The sequence below is a fragment of the Schistocerca cancellata genome, chromosome 4, assembly GCF_023864275.1.
Source record: "Schistocerca cancellata isolate TAMUIC-IGC-003103 chromosome 4, iqSchCanc2.1, whole genome shotgun sequence".
NCBI classification, from domain to species: Eukaryota; Metazoa; Arthropoda; class Insecta; order Orthoptera; family Acrididae; genus Schistocerca; species Schistocerca cancellata.
This window is the reverse complement of record NC_064629.1, coordinates 567074309-567094783: the sequence shown is the minus strand read 5'-3', so window position 1 is coordinate 567094783 and position 20475 is coordinate 567074309. Positions and strand designations below refer to the sequence as shown.

Here is a 20475-nt window from a genome sequence, read left to right as displayed (position 1 = left end):
GGTGCATCAATTAGTTTCGAAAATTTGGAAATTGGAAATTTGTGGTAAGTTCCTATGGGACCAAACTACTGAGGTCATCGGTTCCTAGGCTCACACACTACCTAATCTAACTTAAACTAACTTACGCTAAGGACAACACACACACCCATGCCCGAGGGAGGACTCGAACCTCCGACGGAGGGAGCCGCGCGGTCCCAGCCATTTGCTTAATCGCGCCACGTACGAACATTTAGGCTCACCACGCCTTTCTAAATCTAGCAAGCACCTCACTGCTTACAACGGGCAGGAAATTCCAGTTCTTGCACAGTGGAGTTTGCCTGCCACTTACAAATCTCACACCAGCACAATGAATTTTACTGTTTTGAAATCAAGAGACAATGAGAACATTTTCGGTTTAGATGCCTTTGATTTGTTTGGCCTTAGCATCCATGACAATGTACTGTCGGCCTCTACATTTGTAACACAAGACAGTGTAGATAGCTTGCTTAAAGAAGTTCCTGGGCTATTTTCAGAAGGAATGGGAAAAGCTAATATCTTTGTAGCGCATGTTAAATTGAAAAACAATGCACAGCCTAAGTTTTTATTGGCCCGCCCCATTCCAATTGCTTTAAGAGACAAAGCAGCCAGTGAATTGAAAGAATTGCAAGATAATGGTGCAATTTCTCCCATTCAAGCTAGTCAATGGACAAGTCTACTAGTTTTGTTGCCTAAGTCTTCTGGTCGCATTCGCATTTATGTTGACTTCAAGTCTACAATCAGCCCACAGACAGTAGTTGACACTTATCCGTTACCTCGCCCCGAGGAACTCATGGAGAGGACTGGTCTAGGATGTTACTTTTCTAAGATAGATTTGCGTGATGTTTATTTGAAAATTCCATTGGATGAAGAATCATAGAAGGTGTTTGTTGTAAATACACAGTTAGGACTGTTCAAATATTTACGTTTGCCTTTCGGCAGTGCTTCCGCACCCTCCATTTTTCAAGGTTGGAACAGTTGACTGCAAAAGTACCATTTTGTTCAAACTACCTTGACGATATTGTCGTCTCAGGTCGTACACCAGAGGAAAACATTGTCAATTTGCGTACTCTTTTTCGAGTGTTGTCAGAAGCATGACTCAAGTTTCGTCTGTTTTTTTTTCCTTCAAACTGAAAAAAAATTTGGAAAATTTTGTCGTAAGGTCTTATGGGACCAAACTGCTGAGGTCATCGGTCCCTAAGCTTACGCACTACGTAAGCTAACTTAAACTAACTTACGCTATGGACAACACACACACCCATGCCCGAGGGAGGACTCGAACCTCCAACGGGGGGAGCCGCGGGGACCGTGACGAGACGCCCTAGACCCCGCGGCTACCCCGCGCGATTCAAATTGAACTACAGTACTTAGGTCATGTGAGATACGGTCAGGGTGTGCACCGTCTCCAATCTCATTTGTATGCAATCCGTGACCAGCCTGTTCCTCGCAATGTGTCTGAACTGCAGCCAGTACTAGGGAAGATGACGTACTACATTCGGTTCATACCGAATGCCGCTCAGATCGTGGCGGCATTGCATCGCTTGCGTCGCAAAAGTGTACCTATTGTGTGGATTAAAGACTGTCAAGACGCATCTCAGAAACTCAGAAATGCCTTGCTTAGTGACAGACGTTTAGTGCATTTTGACCCTGCCAAGCCGAGTGACGGATCACAAGCCTTTGCAGTCCTTGTTTCATCCGCCAAAGCCGGTTCCTACACGCACTGCTCAAAAATTGCAACTATGGGCTTTGTTGTTGTCTCAATATCGGTATGAAACTGTGTACAGACCTACGGCAAAGCATGGTAATGCAGACGCCCTATCTCGCCTTCCGATTGGGTCAGACTTCGATTTTGATGGTGCTGCCGCATCCTTTTGCCAAATCGATGCACAGGACTCTTAACTGCTGAATCTTTTCCCTTGTACTACAGAAAAATAGAACAGGCCATGGAAGCAGATCCGGACCTCAAGATTTTGTTGCGTTACATTCCCAAGTCTTGGCCTCGTTTATTGAACAGTATTCAGAACTCAGTTGTGCGCCTATATTTTGAATGTCGGCATAGTCTTTCAGTTCAACAAGGTGTGATTGTAGTTCAGAATGACAGTGGAGTATGGTGTGTGCTTATTCCCAAAGTATTGCAAAAGGATGTGTTGCGATTGCTCCATCTAGGACATTGGGGAATTGTTCACACTCAACAGTTAGCGCGCCAGCACTGTACTTGGCAGGGAATGGACGCCCACATTGAACAGATGACGGTACGGTGTCGCGCATGCTCGGAGAACCAATCCGCTTAGCCAAAAACATTCTCAGCTTGGCCTAAGACTCAATTGTTATGGTGACGAGCGCACATTGACTTTGCAGGACCATTCTGGGACACTCGTTGGCTCATAGAGGTAGACTCATTTAGCAAGTTCGCATTTGCGGTGCCTATGACTTCTACCACATCAGCCGGCCGGAGTGGCCGTGCGGTTCTAGGCGCTACAGTCTGGAGCCGAGCGACCGCTACGGTCGCAGGTTCGAATCCTGCCTCGGGCATGGATGTGTGTGATGTCCTTTGTTAGTTAGGTTTAATTAGTTCTAAGTTCTAGGCGACAGATGACCTCAGACGTTAAGTCGCATAGTGCTCAGAGCCATTTGAACTTCTACCACATCACGTAGTACCATTCAAGCATTGTCCTCAATGTTTTGCATCGAAGGGTTGCCAGAAGTACTTGTGCCGGAGAATGGATCACAGTTCACTTCACATGACTTTGAACAGTTGTGTGCACAGAATGATATTCGGCATCTAACAAGTGCTTTGTTTCACCCACAGTCCAACAGAGAAACGGAACGCTTCATACGCAATTTCAAGCAACAGATGACCAAGCTTCGCACCACCCACACACGGGAACAGGTGCTGCAACTCTTTCTCTCCTCTTACCGCTCCCATCCACGAGACGGAACATCAGCGGCGGAACTTCTGTGAGGCCGCCGCATTCGGACGCTGCTACACTTGCTCCACCCACCGCAGCATCTGACGCCGCCAAAGGGTCCGCAAGTATCGCTTTGTGCCGCGCGATCTTGTTCTTTTCAGGGTTTATGACAACCGTGAGCGCTGGGAAAGAGGCGTGATCCAGAAACGCATTTGCTCTTACATGTATTTGATTGCAAGTCCCGATGGTTTCCAGCGCCGCCACCAGAACCAAATTCGTGCATGTCATTTGTCCCGTGATTCTGCTGCTTTTTTTCCTGCAGATTCGCGGCTTCATGGGACCATGCAGCGTTTGCAGCAGACCACTGGCACCGCCAGGGCACCCAGCAGGAACGGATGGACGACGTACCCTCGCCCCGGCTGTCCCTGCGCGCCGACCTGGACCCGCCATCGCCGTTATCGCCCCAGCACACGCCCTCAGGCCTGGACGTGTGCCCCGGCAGCAATTTTCCGGTGGATGTTCTTGTTGCCTTGCAAGCCAGATGTGGGGTACAGTTGGATGTATGCCGCCCTCCACAGTCACGGCTCCCAGCCCATTTCTACATCCAGCGTCTTGCCTCCATCCCTGTTGTCATTTGCAGCCTCACTACATTAAAACGGTGCGGCATTTCGGAAGGGTTGGTGGGGGGAGGGGGAAGGAATGTGCTGGTCCGAGGACAGCATGCAGCAAAGAGGTTGCGAGATGATAGACAGAAACCAACAACAGACTCGCAAGGAACGCGCCACCAACACCCTCAAGGCCGCCAATATTTAGGATCGCCGCCGCAGACCGAAGGGCGTGACTGTTTGAGTAAGTTCCAGTGTCATCAGTCGCAGCCCAGTGGGAAGCGCCGTAGCAGTTAGCTCCACTGCTAACTCAGAGACCGGCAGTGCATAGCAACCATAATTCAGAACATAGCGGACTTTGTACTTCACCAGCAGTGAGGCTCCTGTGGACTATGATAGAAGAGCTGGTACCACAAGGAATAGCTCGAGTTAAGTAAACTTTCTGTTCTTATGAATAAAGAACACAGTTAATCTGTGGGTGCAGTTTGTGTTATAGAAAGAGGATACCAACCACCAGTCAACATGCTCTCCTGGCTTCCCTTTGTACAGCTCTATAGAGACAACGAGATGACACAAAACGACCCTGTGATTTTCAGCTTGCCTTTCAAAGGAGAAATTTTGGGTGATGAGGTGAAGTGTCTTCTCAGAGCAGGTAAGACGTCACAGCTGAAGCACTGTTTGGCCCGGGCGCCTAGGAGTTGCACTCTGGCAGTTTTTTGCAGAGTGTTCTCTGTACAATATGGGGCCCAGGTCTCCAGTCAAGGAAGTCACCTAATGTGCAGTGACGAGCACCTGCGCGAGTGCAGAATCTTGATTTTTACAAGCTGTGCCATCCATTCAACACACATTTCGAAAGAGCTTTATTTTTCGCAAACGGGTCGCCCTCCTGAAATGGTGTGGAGGTCGAAGTCTACCACAGATGCAGATTTTTACATTTAGTGAGTAGTGACACAGCTGCATTGTGTTCAGAAATTATTTTTTTGTTTTTGTAACGCACTGGGTGAACTTTATGGTATCACTTTACGTGTGCTGAACACCATCTTATCTAAAAAGTAGTAAGAGAGCTCCACATTTGTTAATCTTACAAAATAGCAGAAAAGGGGAAGTCAGTTTCCGAGATATTGGGACGTGAAGGCTAGCATACTGACTGAAGTGAAAAACTTTACTGAAAAGCGGGAGTGTGACAGAATTGTTTAAGAACTGTGAACGTGGAAATTAGACAATTGGCTAATGCTGTAAAAGGTATGATAGGTCGGGAGTTGGCTATTTTGTTAACAACAGTATCACTGGCCAGCATTTTGCAGAGCCTTTCACATTGGCGCACAAGAATTACGCAGACTTGTAGACAGAGGAGAGAAGTCTGTTGCGGATTCTGAAGGGAGCACTTTGTCTGTGGATTTTGAAGAGGGATCTTCCCGAAATCAGCAGCTGGTTTGTTTTAGACTGCAGCAGATCACGTCGCTCGCAACTCTCCACACTACTGAATGCAGAATACTGAGAGAAATTGCAATTTAGGCGAAGCAGGGAATGAGAGTTGACGAGCGCTTGTAGACGCGTTATTAGGATCAAGATGGTCCTGCGAATCTTATACTTTTGCCGAATGACTGAAGGCTCATTCATGACTCAGTGAATGATGACCGCATAATGTAGATTTTCATTCTACTGGCGCAATCACTGTGCGTCCACCACAGATTTGTTTCTCCGTGATTCGTCTAGTCACATAAGCTATCTGGTCTTCGCGAGATCATTCAAGAATTAGATTATAACTGTTCCATATTAATAACTGTCAGCTTTCGTGTACTCTGCTTTTTTGAAGATCGAGTAGATCTTGTGATTATTTTTTGTTCGTGTTTGAGTAAGTAGAGAAGTTTATAATAAATAGGCGTTGATGTAGACCATTTGGATGACTCCCTTGTTATGGTTTCTGAGGTGCAACACCCAAGTCTCACGTTTGCTAGGGCTACCTCTGCCCCGTTAATTATCCGTTGCGATACAGTTTTATTAAAGTATGTGAGGGGTCCCATTGTTACGCTGCAAAGCCATATTGCTGCCAAGGATTGTGTGACCGTTTCGGCTTACCAGATCCGTCCCATTGTCCAATGTTTGTTACAACATTGTGATGCTGTGTTCCAAGACGACAGGACTACTGTTCACGCTGTGTGAGTACAAGGATAAATTGTCCTAGCCACTGCAGTCACCAGATCTCAGTAGTAATAAGCCTACATGGTCTTCCTTCGAGAGAAGGGTGCGTCATCGATATCCACCTCTATCATCGTTACTTGAACTTGTCATTATTTTGCAAGAACACGAGTATAAGACACCTTTTAAAACCGCACAGGACCTGTATTTATCCGGTAATGTGTAGTGTTTTAGGTGTCTCCATTTTGTCCCTTTACGTATACACTGAAGAGCCAAAGAAACTGGTACACCTGCCTAATATCGTGTAGGGCCACCGCGAGTACGCAGTAGTGCAGTAGTACCGTAACACGACGTGGCAGGGACTCGACTAATATCTGAAGTAGTGATGGAGGGAATTGACACCACGAATCCTGCAAAGCTGTCCATAAATCCGTAAGAGTACGAAGGGTGGTGATCTCTTCTGAACAGCATATTGCAAGGCATCCCAGATATTCTCAATAATGTTCATGTCTGGGGAATTTGGTGGGCAGCGGAAGTGTTTAAACTCAAATGAGTGTTCCTGGAGCCACTCTGTAGCAATTATGGGGTGTTACGTTATCCTGCTGGAATTGCCCAAGTCTGTCAGAATGCACAATTTACATGGATGGATGCAGGTGATCCGACAGGATGCGTACGTACGTGTCACCTGTCAGAGTCGTATCTAGAGGTATAAGGGGTTCCATATCACCCCAACTGCAGACGCCCCACACCATTACAGAGCCTCCACCAGCTTGGACGGTCCCCTACTGACATTCAGGGTCCGTGGATTCATAAGGTTGTCTCCTTATCCATACGCGTCCATCTGCTCGATACAATCTGAAACGATACTCTTCCAAACAGGCAACATATTTCCACTCATCAACAGTCCGATGTCGGTGTTGATGGGCCAGGCGAGGCGTAAAGCTTTGTGTCGTCCACTCATCAAGGGTACACAAGTGGGCCTTAGGCCCATGTCGATGAAGTTTTGTTGAATGGTTCACACGCTGACACTTGTTGATGGCCCAGCATTGAAATCTGCTGCAATTTGCGGAAGGGTTGCACTTCTGCCACGTCGTTGGTCCCATTCTTGCAGGATCTTTTCCCTGCCGTAGCGACGTCGGAGATTTGATGTTTTACCAGATTCCTGATATTCACGGAACACTCGTGAAATGATCGTACGGGAAATCTCCACTTCATCCCATTCTTGCAGGATCTTTTTCCGGCCGTAGTGATGTCGGAGATTTGATGTTTTACCACATTCCTGATGTTCACGGTACACTCGTGAAATGGTCGTACGGGAAATCCCCACTCCATCGCTACCTCGGAGATGCTGTGTCCCATCTCTTGTGCGCCGACTGTGATACCACGTCCAAACTCACTTAAATCTTGATAACCTGCCATTGTAGGAGCAATAACCGATCTAACAACAGCGCTAGACATTTGCTGTCTTATATAGGCGTTGCCGACCGCAGCGCCATATTCTGCCTATTTACAAATCTCTGTATTCTAATATGTGTGCCTATACCAGTTTCTTTGGCGCATCGGTGCATATGTGTGTGGGTATTCCAATATAGCGCTGAAACGCTTGGAAAAATTCAGCCAAACTTGGCATGCATATGACTTACTACTTGGAAAATATTCTGTGGACGAGGTATACCCTAGCAATTACATGGATTGTATGGCAGTAAGGGGACACAGGAGGTGATATCAACATAACTCTGCCAAGCATGTAGATATTTCAGTCAAACTTAGAACACATATGGATTACTATATGGGTAAGGTGGCAGTGGTGAAGTACAACTCCAGCACAGCCGCAGCAATGTTTGTGTGAAATTGCTAGTGCGCTAAAGTAGTAGGGAGATAGTGGCACAAGCTCACTTTTGAAATCAAACTGATATGCAAATTAATTAAATTGATCAATTAATTACTGGCCTTCCTGAAGTTCAGGCATCTGGGTTAAAGGGTGATTGTCGAGCAATGAATCAGGAGGCATCTGTAGCGAACTCTGACGTCTAACAGCGACAGCCACAGTTCTCAGATGTTTGCTTACAGGTAATACACTTATTAAATTCCTCTCTGTCCAACACCAGCGCCTCGTCAGTTGAACACAATTCCCGCCAAAAATAAAGATATTACCTTCCACTCCAGCCTTTTTTCGGCCAGCTTGTAGGTGAAGGGATCATCCTATGTAGTGTTTGACTATGTCTGGCACTAATTTCGAGTGGTATTGTGATTTTTTCCCCAGCAGGATAACAGTGGTTGTATGACATCGTCAATTTCTTAGCTGTATTGCGATTTTAGACGTGCCTTGTGTAGCGCTATGAATATAGTCGTGTAATTAGACACAATCTTTAATTAGATTATTAGGACCGATCTTTACTTCAGTTTCCCAAGCAAAATAAAAGCAGTACATTAACCTAACCTTCCTGCCCTGCATCTGGACAGTTTCCATGTGTTTGGGGTGCACTTGGGCTTTCTGTCCAGACGGACCAGACTTCCAGTCCCAGGAAGGGTACCGCCATTTTTAATTTCCCGCCAATTCCCAGGGGGGGGGGGAGGTGGGGTGGGACGTCAGCACAGCCCTGAGACTAAGAAATTCCTACCAAATTTCGAAATTCCCGCCAATAGGGTATTTAGGGGAGAGGGTGGGGAGGGTTGAGGAGGAGGAGTGGGGGACCCACGAGCAGGCTGAGGAACACACGTGACGTCATCTTAGGGGTCGGGGTGATGGTGGGTAGGGTGTGTGGGTGGTAGGGTAGGGGTAATTAATTGATTAATTTAATTCTACATCTACATCTACGTGATTACTCTGCCATTGACAATAAAGTGCCTGGCAGAGGGTTCAATGAACCACCTTCAAGCTTTCTCTCTACCGTTCGATTCTTGAACGGCGCGCGGGAAAAACGAGCACTTAAATTTTTCTGTGCGAACCCTGATTTCTCTTATTTTATTGTGATGATCATTTCTCCCTATGTAAGTGGGTGCCAACAGAATGTTTCCGCATTCGAAGGAGAAAAGTGGTGATTGAAATTTCATTAGAAGATCCCGTCGCATCGAGGAATTGCAACAACAATTCATGTATCATGTCTGTGGCACTATCTTCCCTATTTCGCGATAATGCAAAACGAACCGCCCTTCTTTGTACTTTTTCGATGTTCTGTCAGTCCTACCTGATGCGGATCCCACACAGCACAGTAATACTCCAGAACAGGACATACAAGCGTGGTGCAAGCAGTCTCTTTAGTAGACTTCTTGCACTTTCTAAGTTTTGTGCCAATGAATCGCATCTATAGTTTGGTCTACCCACAATATTATCTATGTGATAGTTCCAGTTTAGGTTATTTGTAATTGTAATCCTTAAGTATTTAGTTGAATTTACAGCCTTCAGATTAGTGTGACTTATCGCGTAATCGAAATGTAGTGGATCTCTTTTAGTACTCATGTGAATAACTTCACATTTCTCTTTATTCAGGGTCAACTGTCACTTTTCTCACCATACAGATATCTTATCTAAATCATTTTGCAATTCGTTTTGGTCATCTGATGACTTTACAAAACAGAATCATCTGCCAGCAATCTAAGACGGCTACTAAGATTGTCTCCTATATCGTTTATACAGATCAGGAACAATAGAGGGCCTGTAACATTAATTTGCATTTCAAAAATGGCTCTGAGCACTATGGGACTTAACATCTGAGGTCATCAGTCCCCTAGAACTTAGAACTACTTAAACCTAACTAACCTAAGGACATCACACACATCCATGCCCGAGGCAGGATTCGAACCTGCGACCGTAGCGGTCGCTTGGTTCCAGACTGTAGCGCCTAGAACCGCTCGGCCACCCCGGCCGGCATTTGCATTTCAATTTGACATCAAATGCTGGCCTGTAACATCATAATCCTACTACTCACTGAATTTGTGAGTGATTTCAGTTTGTAATTTGTATACTGTACTTATAGTTTTAAGAAGATGTAAATAAACTATGTTTTAATCTGTAGACATTTTTCATTTTTTTCTACTTGATATGAGACTGAGGTAAATAAGTAACCAGGTTTCGGTGAACCCTCTGCTAGGCACTTAAATGTGATTTGAGAGTATCCATGTGGATGTAGATATAAGCTAATCAGGTCCAGGGAGATGTGACCTAGACCAGATCTGAGTCCCACTTGTCTCCGTTGACACATGCAAATAAGAAGGGGAAACGTATACTGTTGACTCACCTTTGACGAATACATGACTTTCATTTGTATACTACACTGAAGCACAAAAGAAACTGGTATAGGCGTGCGTATTCAAATACAGAGATATGTAAGTAGGCAGCATATGGTGCTGCGGTCGGCAACCCCTACATAACACAACAAGTGTCTGGCGCAATTGTTAGATCATTTGCTGCTGCTACAATGGCAGGTTATCAAGATTTAAGTGTGTTTGAACGTGGTGTTAAAGTCGGGGCACGAGCGATGGGACACAGCATCTTCGAGGTAGCGATGAAATGGGGATTTTCCCGAACGACCATTTGACGAGTGTACCGTGAATACCAGGAATCCATGGATCCTGACTGTCAGCAGGGAACTGTTGAAGCTGGTGGAAGCCCTGTAATGGTGTGGGGCGTGTGTCATTGGAGTGATATGGGACGCCAGATATGTCTAGATACGACTCTGACAGGTGACACGTACGTAAGCATCCTGTCCGATCACCTGCATCCATCTTTGCCTCTTGTGCATTCCGACAGACTTGGGCAATTCCAACAGGACAATGCGACACCCCACACGTCCAGAATTTCTAAAGAGTGGCTACAGGAACACTCTTCTGAGTTTAAACACTCCCGCTGGCCGCCAAACTCCCCAGACATGAACATTATTGAGAATATCTGGGATGCCTTGCAACGTGCTGTGCAGAAGAAAGCTTCACGCCCCCCCCCCCCCCCCCCGAACTCTTACGGATTTATGGACAGGCCCGCAGGATTCATGGTGTCAAGTTCCTCCAGCACTACTTCAGATATTAGTCGAGTCCATGCCACGTCGTGTTGCGGCACTTCTGCGTGCTCTCGGCGGCCCTACACGACATTAGCCAGGTGTACCAGTTCCTTGGCTCTTCAGTGTAAGACGAAGACCTTACTGCATGTGCCAAAAATTGCACCTATTTTTGTTGAAATGGCCGCTGCTGCATTCTTACATATCGGTTATTGCAGTATTTTAACAAAATGCCTAACGTAATGTTTATTTACTCTTTCATTGTAATTACTTCAAAAAATTGGGTTTATTGACCAGAAAAACGTCACAGACTCCCGCTATTTGCATTTATTGGTTTGCTCAGCAAAATATTGCTGTTCTGCTAAATGGGCAGATGCGTGACATTGCGCCAGTGTCTGTCGTCGATATCCATACACTGATGAAGATATGGAGAGAATCATAGACACTGACGGTGGTGTTGTGGGGATCTGCATCGTGGCACTGTCAATAATCATATTACTAATCCATTGTTAAATCACTGATGTTTCCAAACATCAATTTATTCACTATGTCTCAAGCTGTACTATTGTGCATACCAGAATACTGCATAGCAAATCAGCTGTTAAGCTCCATTTTACTGTTGGTTACTACTACAGATGTTTAGATATTAAGGAAGTCAATATAATATTAATTCATGTAAAGATTGTGTAAAAATCTGTGATGTTTACCGTGACATCTAAAGGAATATCCGCCTATTTCTTCAGAATTAGATTTACACGTTATTGCTCAGTGTTGTCAGAAGACATACAAGAATCAGTGCTTCTTAATGTCACGACTTGTCTGCCAAATACATCTGCTAACTAGGATACCTTATTTTCATAAATCATTATTGACTCAGTGTTCCAGGTCGGTAAGTGTCAGGTGTAATATCAATGCAGTCCACTCAATTATCTCTTCCTTATGGATCTCGGCTTTTTTTCGTATTTATTCAGATTCTTGATAGCGAGTTTATGTGGGATGGTTGGTACTGTTTTCCTTGCAGCTGAAAAGCATTCCTTTATGATGTGGCTCGGAATGACACACGGTGTGTTTGGAGAGCCTTTATTGTGACTGTTCGCAACAGTTCCTACTTTTGTGTAATTGCTCTTCCAAGCAGCATACCATATGAGCAAACTAGTTTCCTTTTCGCCTGCTTTTACTCGTATCTTAGGTACTTGTGCTATGCACAGTTCTATTTAAGAAGAATAACTCAATGTAGTTATAGCGTCGAGTCGCGCGCATCTGATTTCATGCCCTACAGCTAGTTCCCTACAAATAATAACCTGTAGCTGTGATCCTGCAGTAAAATAGTCTATGCACCGGCTAGAATTGCGAGTTAATACAATTCACAGAAACAGACAATAAAAGTTAAATGAATAATTTAATAACAAGGGTTCTATTCTAACATCTTTAATTGATGTAGACGACAGAGAATTATGTTTAATAATGTTTATTCAAGGAACGACATCTCAGATAAATGGGAAGTGGTCCTATGTCATACAGTTAAAATACAGGCAGAAAATACCCTCATAAAATGGCGTAAAGTTGCTTTGAGAGCGTTGTGATGATGGCAGCAAAATCCCCAAACTAAATTGTTATCAAAGATACACGAGAACTAAGGCCATTTTGTAATCACAGTACCGAAATATTCACCAGCTCAAAACAATTCAGAGTTCAACATGATGATTCACTTATTTACACACGTGATATAAAGAATAATAACTAATACTCTGTCTGTCCTTATTTCCATAACACAAGCAGAAAAGGTTGAGTCCTACACTGGAGCATATTCAGACCTCACGAACTATAAAGTCCCTTGAGAAGTTAAAGTATGGTAGCGGCCATTCACACCCCAGAATCAATCACTCATACAATTGAATCACGCATGCTACCTCAGGCATGTCTTCCTTCTTCAAGAACTCGACATAAAGTACCATAATCGCTCCCTTGTGCTCTTCACCCGAAAAGTCGCAGCCTCCACTTCACTCTCGTAGTGATCCACTAATGTCTGCTTTTCCATCGGCTGAAGGCCATCACCACCAAAAACACATCGTTCTTACACTCCACAGACATCATTTGACTCAACATGAACACTTCCCAGACTAAATTTATGTATTACAACAATATTTAACTAAAGATATGTCATAATCATTTGGCTACACCCAGACCATTTACATTAAATATAAGTAATAGCACTCCGTCTTCAGGCCACAAGTGGCCCATCGGGCAATCCGGCCGCCGTCTCATCCTCAGATGTGGATGCGGATAGGAGGGGCGTGTGGTCAGCACACCGCTTTCCCGGTCGTTATGATGGTATTCTTGACCGAAGCCGCTACTATTCGGTCGAGTAGCTCCTCATTTGGCATCACGAGGCTGAGTGCACCCCGAAAAATGGCAACAGCGCATGGCGGCCTGGATGGTCACCAATCCAAGTGCCGGCCACGCCCGACAGCGCTTAACTTCGGTGATCTCACGAGAACCGGCGTATCCACTGCGGCAAGGCCGTTACCAAATATAAGTAATAGATGATTCATAAATAAATAAGTCAGCATTCTTGTGCAAGTGTGCTCACGTTAAATGACAACGAATTGTCATTAAAATTTGTTCATACAATTAGTTATGCCTTCTTGACAGAAGCGTCTTTTAGGTCTCTTTTTGAATGGTGTTGTCCATTAACACATGCGACTGACCACTTTTAAATCAGCACAGTTCTTTAACAGCACTTGCCATTAAAATTTAAATAAAGTTACTGACACAATAGTAAACTGTTGATTAAATAAAAACACAAATATGACGAAATATGTGAAACTGATGCTGTGATCATTAGCTGTGTAAACGTGGAGAATATGATGTCCATTTCCGGCGACGCGCGCCTTGTCTCCGCACCTGAGCGGCCGCATGACGCCCTCATCCCGCCGACTCGCACTCATCCAACCAAGCAAATTCAGCTCTCCTCAATACCAACTGTAGGTGGGCGAATAACACGCCTACATATTGGTAACGTTACATCGTGCAACAAACCAATAAATATTTTATATGTGTGCCGATTTGTGTGGTTCGTAGACAGTGTTTCTTGCGTATCTTGTTTCTGTTTTCCCTCTAATTACGAGACTTTATTTTTAATAAGACCTGACGTCATCAGGTGACGAAGATATGCGTTCTGATGCATGTCTATAGCTTAAAAAAATTTATATAGAATTTTTCAATCGTCTTTATGGCAATAACACATTACTTCGCAATTAATTATTATTTTCAGTTGCCTAGCAACCATCTTCAGATCTCCAAAGGAACAAGAGACAAAAAATTGCGGTTGGGTTAAAATGACTTTTACAAGAATCAACAAAATACATTATTTCACAATAATGAACATTAAGTAGTTACATAGCTCCGAGGTACATCATCAGGCGATGGAATACTAGCCTACAGTGTAAGTAGCCACAGAGTATCTACCATTAATAATGGTCTGGGGGTGCCATTTCTTTTCATAACAGGACATCTTTGATTGTCATTTGCAGCACTCTTACAGCAAAGTGGTACGTCGACGATATTCTACGCCCCGTCTTGTTGCCCTTCATGAAAAGCCATCCTAAGCTTACACTGCAGCAAGATAATGCCCGTCTACACACGGCGAGCGTTTCGACTGCTCGTTTTCATGCTTGGCAAGCCCTAATTTGGCCAGGAAGGTCACCAGATCTCTTCTCAATGGTGAACGTGTGGAGCATTATGGGCAGGGTCCTCGAAACAGCTCTGGATTTTGACGGTCTAATCCGCCAGTTGTCCAGAATATAGCACGATATTCCTCAGGGGTATATCCAACAACTCTGCCAATTAATGCCATGCCGAATAACTACTCACAAAAGGGCCAGAGGTGGATCAACTGTCAATGACTTGCTCAATTTGTGAAGTTCTTTCTCTTGAATACATCATAGAATTTTTCCGAAATGGTAATCATTTGTATGTCTATACATGTACATCAAATCTACCGATTTCCGTCCCATTCGGATTATTCATTCGCGGTGCGTTTTTCTTTTCTTACAATGTATTAACGTGATAAGGGTCCTACACGCCCCTGGGTAAGTGAATCCGACTGAATAGTTCCTTACAAAAGATATAGACTTGTAAATTGTAAGTGGATGCACACTTTCTGCTGCCTCGTCAGTGAAAGACCCAACAATAGTCGCCTAGCTAACAGTCTGTGGTCTTCCAGACATCGACGCACTGTCCGTGTGGATACTTACAGTGCTGCGCCCAACAATTACATTGTGTGTAGATATGGCACCACGTCGTCTTTTATAAGACTTCCTGTTCTGCGTACAGGATCGTGCTGGACGTAACCATGTGTGGAGGCTCCGAGGAGAATGAAACTTCGCCAGCTTTCATTCATCCCCATATTACGTACCCAGCACCTGAGGTGATGGAATGTAGGTCATTAGATGCACAATAACACTGATTTTTTGAACAGCAGCCGCTGCATTTCTGACGTGTTAAGACCTGTGGCTGCGCCCTGTCATCGAGGTCTCTGAGACGTTATTTTTCAACAAGCTAACTCATGATCACATGTCCAAACTTTCCTCTCCTACTTCGAAACAAAGAGTATTCGATTGTTGCTCTGTTGAGTAGTCCCCCATTGGAAACATCTGTTCTCGTGTTGCTGGGAGACTGGAACGCCTTCACTCTCCAGCTACTACTGTTGACGAACCCTGTGACAAAGTTCATGCAGCGTACCCATATCTCTCATCCAATCCCAATTAGGATCGGTGCCTACCCGAGCTAGAGCCGTTGGTGCTGCCAGAGGTGGCGCCCTCTGCACTAAATTTCTCGCCATTCAAACCTGCAGGTGATGGAGAAAAATATGGAAACACCAGGGGAAATTCATGCTTCAACATAAATGCAGATGCTAGTAAAAACTGCGGGTTATGCTATTGTGTTTGGCCGCAAACGATACCTGTGGAATACGCTACAAGTGTCAGTCTCATTCAGAACAGTGCTCTGTGTTGTTGTGAGTGCATTATGCCGAACCTGAGTGAATTCGAGCGTGGGCAAATTGTTACTGCTTCGGTAAACAACGGAGCAGAAGTATTTGGTGTTTCAGGAGGCCCCACATCGGAAATTTATACCGCATACAGGGAAACCGGGAAAACATCACCAGCTAAGACACAGCGCGGACGGAAGTTTGTATTGAGGTTTATGACGAAAAGTAAGGAAACGACCACCGCAAATGTCACTGCAATACCAAGTGTCGCACCAACGAACCCTGTCAGCGCCAAAATAACATGGAGGGAGCTCCATAAGCAGGGAACTGCAGGGCGAGCTGGAATTCCAAAGTCACTCGACAGTTGTGCAAGTACTCGTAACAGAAAAACTTGGTGCCGAAGCCATAAAAGCTGGACTATGAAGCAATGGAAGGAAGTCATTTGGCCGGATGAGTCTTGGTTTACACCGCTACCAACTTCCGACCAAGTTTATGTCCCAAGAGTGATACGTGGTGTCGGTTCGGTGATGATTTGGGCATCCTTACCGTGGTATTCAATGGGCCCCATGGTTATTGCGCAAGGTCGCATTGCTTCCAGGGGTTATGTGACCATTTTGATTGATCAGGTCAATCCCGCGGTTCAATGTTTGTTCCTCGACGGTGATGTCGTCTTCCAAGACGACAGGGGCCTTGTTCACACAACTCGCATCATCCAGGACTGGTGTTGTGAGCTCGAGGACGAATTTTCGCATCTCTGCTGGCCACCTCAGTCATCAGGTCTCAACATAATTGTTGAGCCCTTGTGGTCTACTTTGAAAGAACGGTTGCTTGATCAGTATTCGTCTTGATTATCGCTACCTGAACTTGCCACTATTCTGTAGGAAGAAAGGTGTAAGATTCCCTTGAAAACCATACAGGACATGTATTTATCCACTTCGAGACGAGTGGTGATGTGTTGTGTTTTTCGTATGTCCATATTTTTGTCCACACGTTTTACAAATTTAATCATATTTTCTCCCTACTATACCATATACGCACAATGAGTGCGTGGGGATATGGATCTTTTGTGTAAATCGTGCAATGGAGAGTTAAAAAAGCGTAATGTCTCATTAAAATGCCTCCAGTGAGACAATCAAATCATATGATGATGACTGCTTCCCTGTCCCCAGATAAAAGCTAACTTACAGTAATTGTTTCACCTACGTACATGAATAAGGCATAGGGGGAAGACCATAAAAACATAACGGAAAGGCTGAAAAGTAACTTTATATTTTGACCAATTAAACACAGGAAAACCGAGGTTGCTATCACAGAATGGGACTATACCATTCCACAATTTCGGATAATTCGCCTTATGGTGCAAATGGCTCTGAGCACTATGGGACTTAACTGCTGAGGTCATCAGTCCCCTAGAACTTAGAACTACTTAAACCTAACTAACCTAAGGACATCACACACATCAATGCCCGAGGCAAGATTCGAACCTGCGACTGTAGCGGTCGCGCGGTTCCAGGCTGTAGCGCATAGAACCGCTCGGCCAAATTCGTCTTATTGCCGGTCTTCCAAGGGAACCAGAAGATACAACAGAAAAATTATCAAACAAGGAATAAAAGTCCTAACTAATAAAATGTGGAAAACCATCTTGCTAGGAATAAGGGAATTATTGTTGACCATAAGAGATACGAAAGCAAAGTATGTTAACTCTTACCCGAGCAGCATAGGTGAGTGGTGTGCAGTCAGCGCTCGGAAAAAACTGTCCCCTCGCATAGTTGCGATGGTCGCGGTAGGTGTATGCGTACTGCCGTGGTGCAGCCTGTTTCTTACCGACCAACCAAACGGCACAGTCCAAAACCTCGATCAGAATGTGCCCAGGGAGCGAGTCTCTGTGGTTATATTCCCACAGTGGACACACGGTGACTGCAAACACAGGTAAAAAGCAGTTCTTGCAGCCAGATTTACTATGCAGACTGTGCTGACCATTCCTGCGACATTTTAGCCGGAGTGGAACGGGGAAGCTCTATGGCGCTTAGGTTAGTTATTCTGCGGTGGCGCCAGTCGGGCACCTCTGCGAAGAAAAGGTCTTATTCCGCAGTAGCGCGTCTGCAACGCCAAGTAGAACGAAACAGCTACTTTCTTTAACGATATTCGCCATTTTGTGACTTTCTTAAACAGTATTATTGGCGGACATTAAAATTACTTTGACTTCACCATCTGATGGAGCTGTGTCTCAGCAGGACATTGTCAGGTGCAAAATACCGAACAAAATTGATATTTTGTTTGAAATTTGCATATTAAGTTTTCCGAATTTTCAGATATTCACGAAATCGACCCTCGATTAAGGTCATAAGATTTGTAATTTTGCGTCCTGCTTGAATCCGTGACTTGAAATATTATTAGGTCTAATCGAGTAATTAGGTACACTTTTATTGTAAGGGCCGGACGACACAGTTGTTGTGGCGTCTCCATGTCTATGAGCGAAACACCGCGGAAAAATCTCAGGTTTACAAGTAAAATTTCGTTATTAGCTATCGTCACTGGTGATGGGATTTTAATGGCCAGCGATGTGTAAGCAAACGGCCCGTACTTTTCCAATACGACTCGTACGCTCTACATTTAATATAATTAGTTAACGATGAGTGGATCTCGGTTGTGAGAGTGGTGATGCGGGGTTGTATTCAGTAGAGGGAAGAATGCGTCAGCGAGTCAACGTGCGCTGCCCATTAGGCAGCGGGAGTAGCTGGGCGGCTGTGGCTGCGGCCGGCGTGGTGGGGGCCGCTTCTCTTAAGCGCGCCGGAGTCCCTCAGCCGGCAGTGAGGCCTGCTCCGCAGCCGCCGCCGCCGTCGCCGAAGCTCGCAGCGCACCGCACCATGGCCGCCAAGGTCTGTAAACTCTGGTGCACCCTTCCCGTCAAAAACAAATATACTCTACTGACACTTCTTTGTAAGAAGCAGACAATGAGCTGAACGTAAAGTTTAACACAGCTGCTGCGTTACCCGCTGTTTACGCAGTAACAATTAAAACTGCGCTATAGCGGTAGTCACGGTTTTCGTGTTTTGCACTTTCCCTGGGCTCTTTCGCGAAAAGTTGCAGCGAAAGCCATAACAAAGGTCATATCACAATATTCCTCAATTCGGGACTCTTGAATTTAGAGAAAAGTAGTTCACATGTCTAAATCTAAACTTTGTGAATCACTGTAAAGCGTGTTGCAAGGGATACTTTTTTCTTCTTCTGTATATTAAGACGTCTTCCCGTTGTACTGGAAAGAATGATTGTTTCTGTGCCTCTGTGGCTAATTTTATCTGCACCAACTCTAAGGGGTAGATATGAAGGAGCTAAAGAACATTCATTGTTTTTGCCCAGAAAGACGATTATTGAAGTTTTTTAACTAATTTTTCAAGAGTTTGACGTCTTTCTGCGGCTTTTCACCAGTTAAGATTTTACGATTTTATCTGACATTCTCTCGCCAGTAAAATAATGCTGTGACCATTTCACACAGCCCTTCTTTCTTTTCGCTCTCCTGCTGGTGCGATCTGGTAAGAATTCCATGCATGTGAGCAGCATTCAAGTATGGGTCATCTCTTTTGTAGCCAAACTGAGTTTTACAGCATCCTGTCAATGAATCGTAGGCTGGAATTTACTTTGCCTACAAGCTGAGTCTACGAAGTACATCCACATCATTTCTTTATAAACTGTTATTCTCGAATATTTGTGCGGCAGTATTGACTAGTTCTGAATCGTTTACTCGTCTTGTCAAAGGAGCCCACGAATTTATTTTTCGTTGAGATACACCGTATCTAAATTAAGTTGCCATTTGCACCAGGCTAATGTTTCGTTGACATCTAAATTTATGTCACTGGAATATTTATCAAGGTGAATTTCCTCGCAGATAATTGCATCATCTACGAAAAGTCTGATATCACAACTAACACTATATGCTAATTCATTAATGTGCAATATGTGAAGCAACAGTAGAGTTGCACTCTCTGTGAAGCAATGGATGTTATTTTAACTTCTGTTAATGATTGTCCATTTAAGATAATGACCTACGCAATGACCGTCTTTTGAGCCAGTTGCAGATCTGAAAGGAGCGGATTTTCTTTCGAAGGTTACAATTTCAGGATTTAAAATATGATTTTACAGTCCCTTTTTGTACGAGCGCTTTAAGGCAGTCTGAAATGTAAGCGAGACAGATAAATTTGAAACCACAGTCCACGTTAGGCTCAAATGTTTGATCCGTCAGTCAGTTGCCTTCCATACCCATTTCACTGTCGAGTGAGAGCCTCCACTATTTATATAGCTTACACACTACAATTTTCTAAAATATTTGCTTGCCTTATTGATGCTGTGTAGCTTCCTAAGTTCCCTTTTGTTCTTAGCGAATTGTTAATTTCCCGAGTACGGACCACTTACAAACTTTTAACGCAACTCTCAACTGTGTAACACTACTGTATTGCTATTGTACCACGCAGTGTATCTAAATTCACAGCGAACAACTGAGAGATACTAAATGAAAAAGCTGTAATTTTTAAATGTAGAACTGAATAACAAACCATAATGAAACAAATAGTTTTTGATAAGCATTTCTAGCGCTGTTTTCCCAATGAAGCGCCACCATTTATATGGCACAGGTTGCTTACCACTCCAGTAACATTCCCTCTTTTCAGTTTTATTCCCTACTGGGCCGTAGGCATCTGCTTGACCTGAACTTCTATCATTTTACCATAGATATTCGAGGGAGAAGTAATATGTTTTTTGACTGGTCATGAAACATCCGCAAACTGAATTTTAAAGCGCTTTGTAGAACATTTCTGTAACACAGAAGCTCT

General features: G+C 44.4%; 1 protein-coding gene across 1 annotated transcript in view; it reads left to right on the top strand.

The window, feature by feature from the left end:
- The first annotated feature begins 18339 nt into the window (after nt 1–18339).
- LOC126184330 (bromodomain-containing protein 4-like) overlaps nt 18340–20475 on the top strand; it is a 71538-nt gene continuing 69402 nt past the window's right edge. Inside the window, exon 1 of the mRNA XM_049926705.1 lies at nt 18340–18528. Coding sequence (XP_049782662.1) covers nt 18340–18528 — 189 coding nt within the window. The remainder of the gene's footprint in view (nt 18529–20475) is intronic.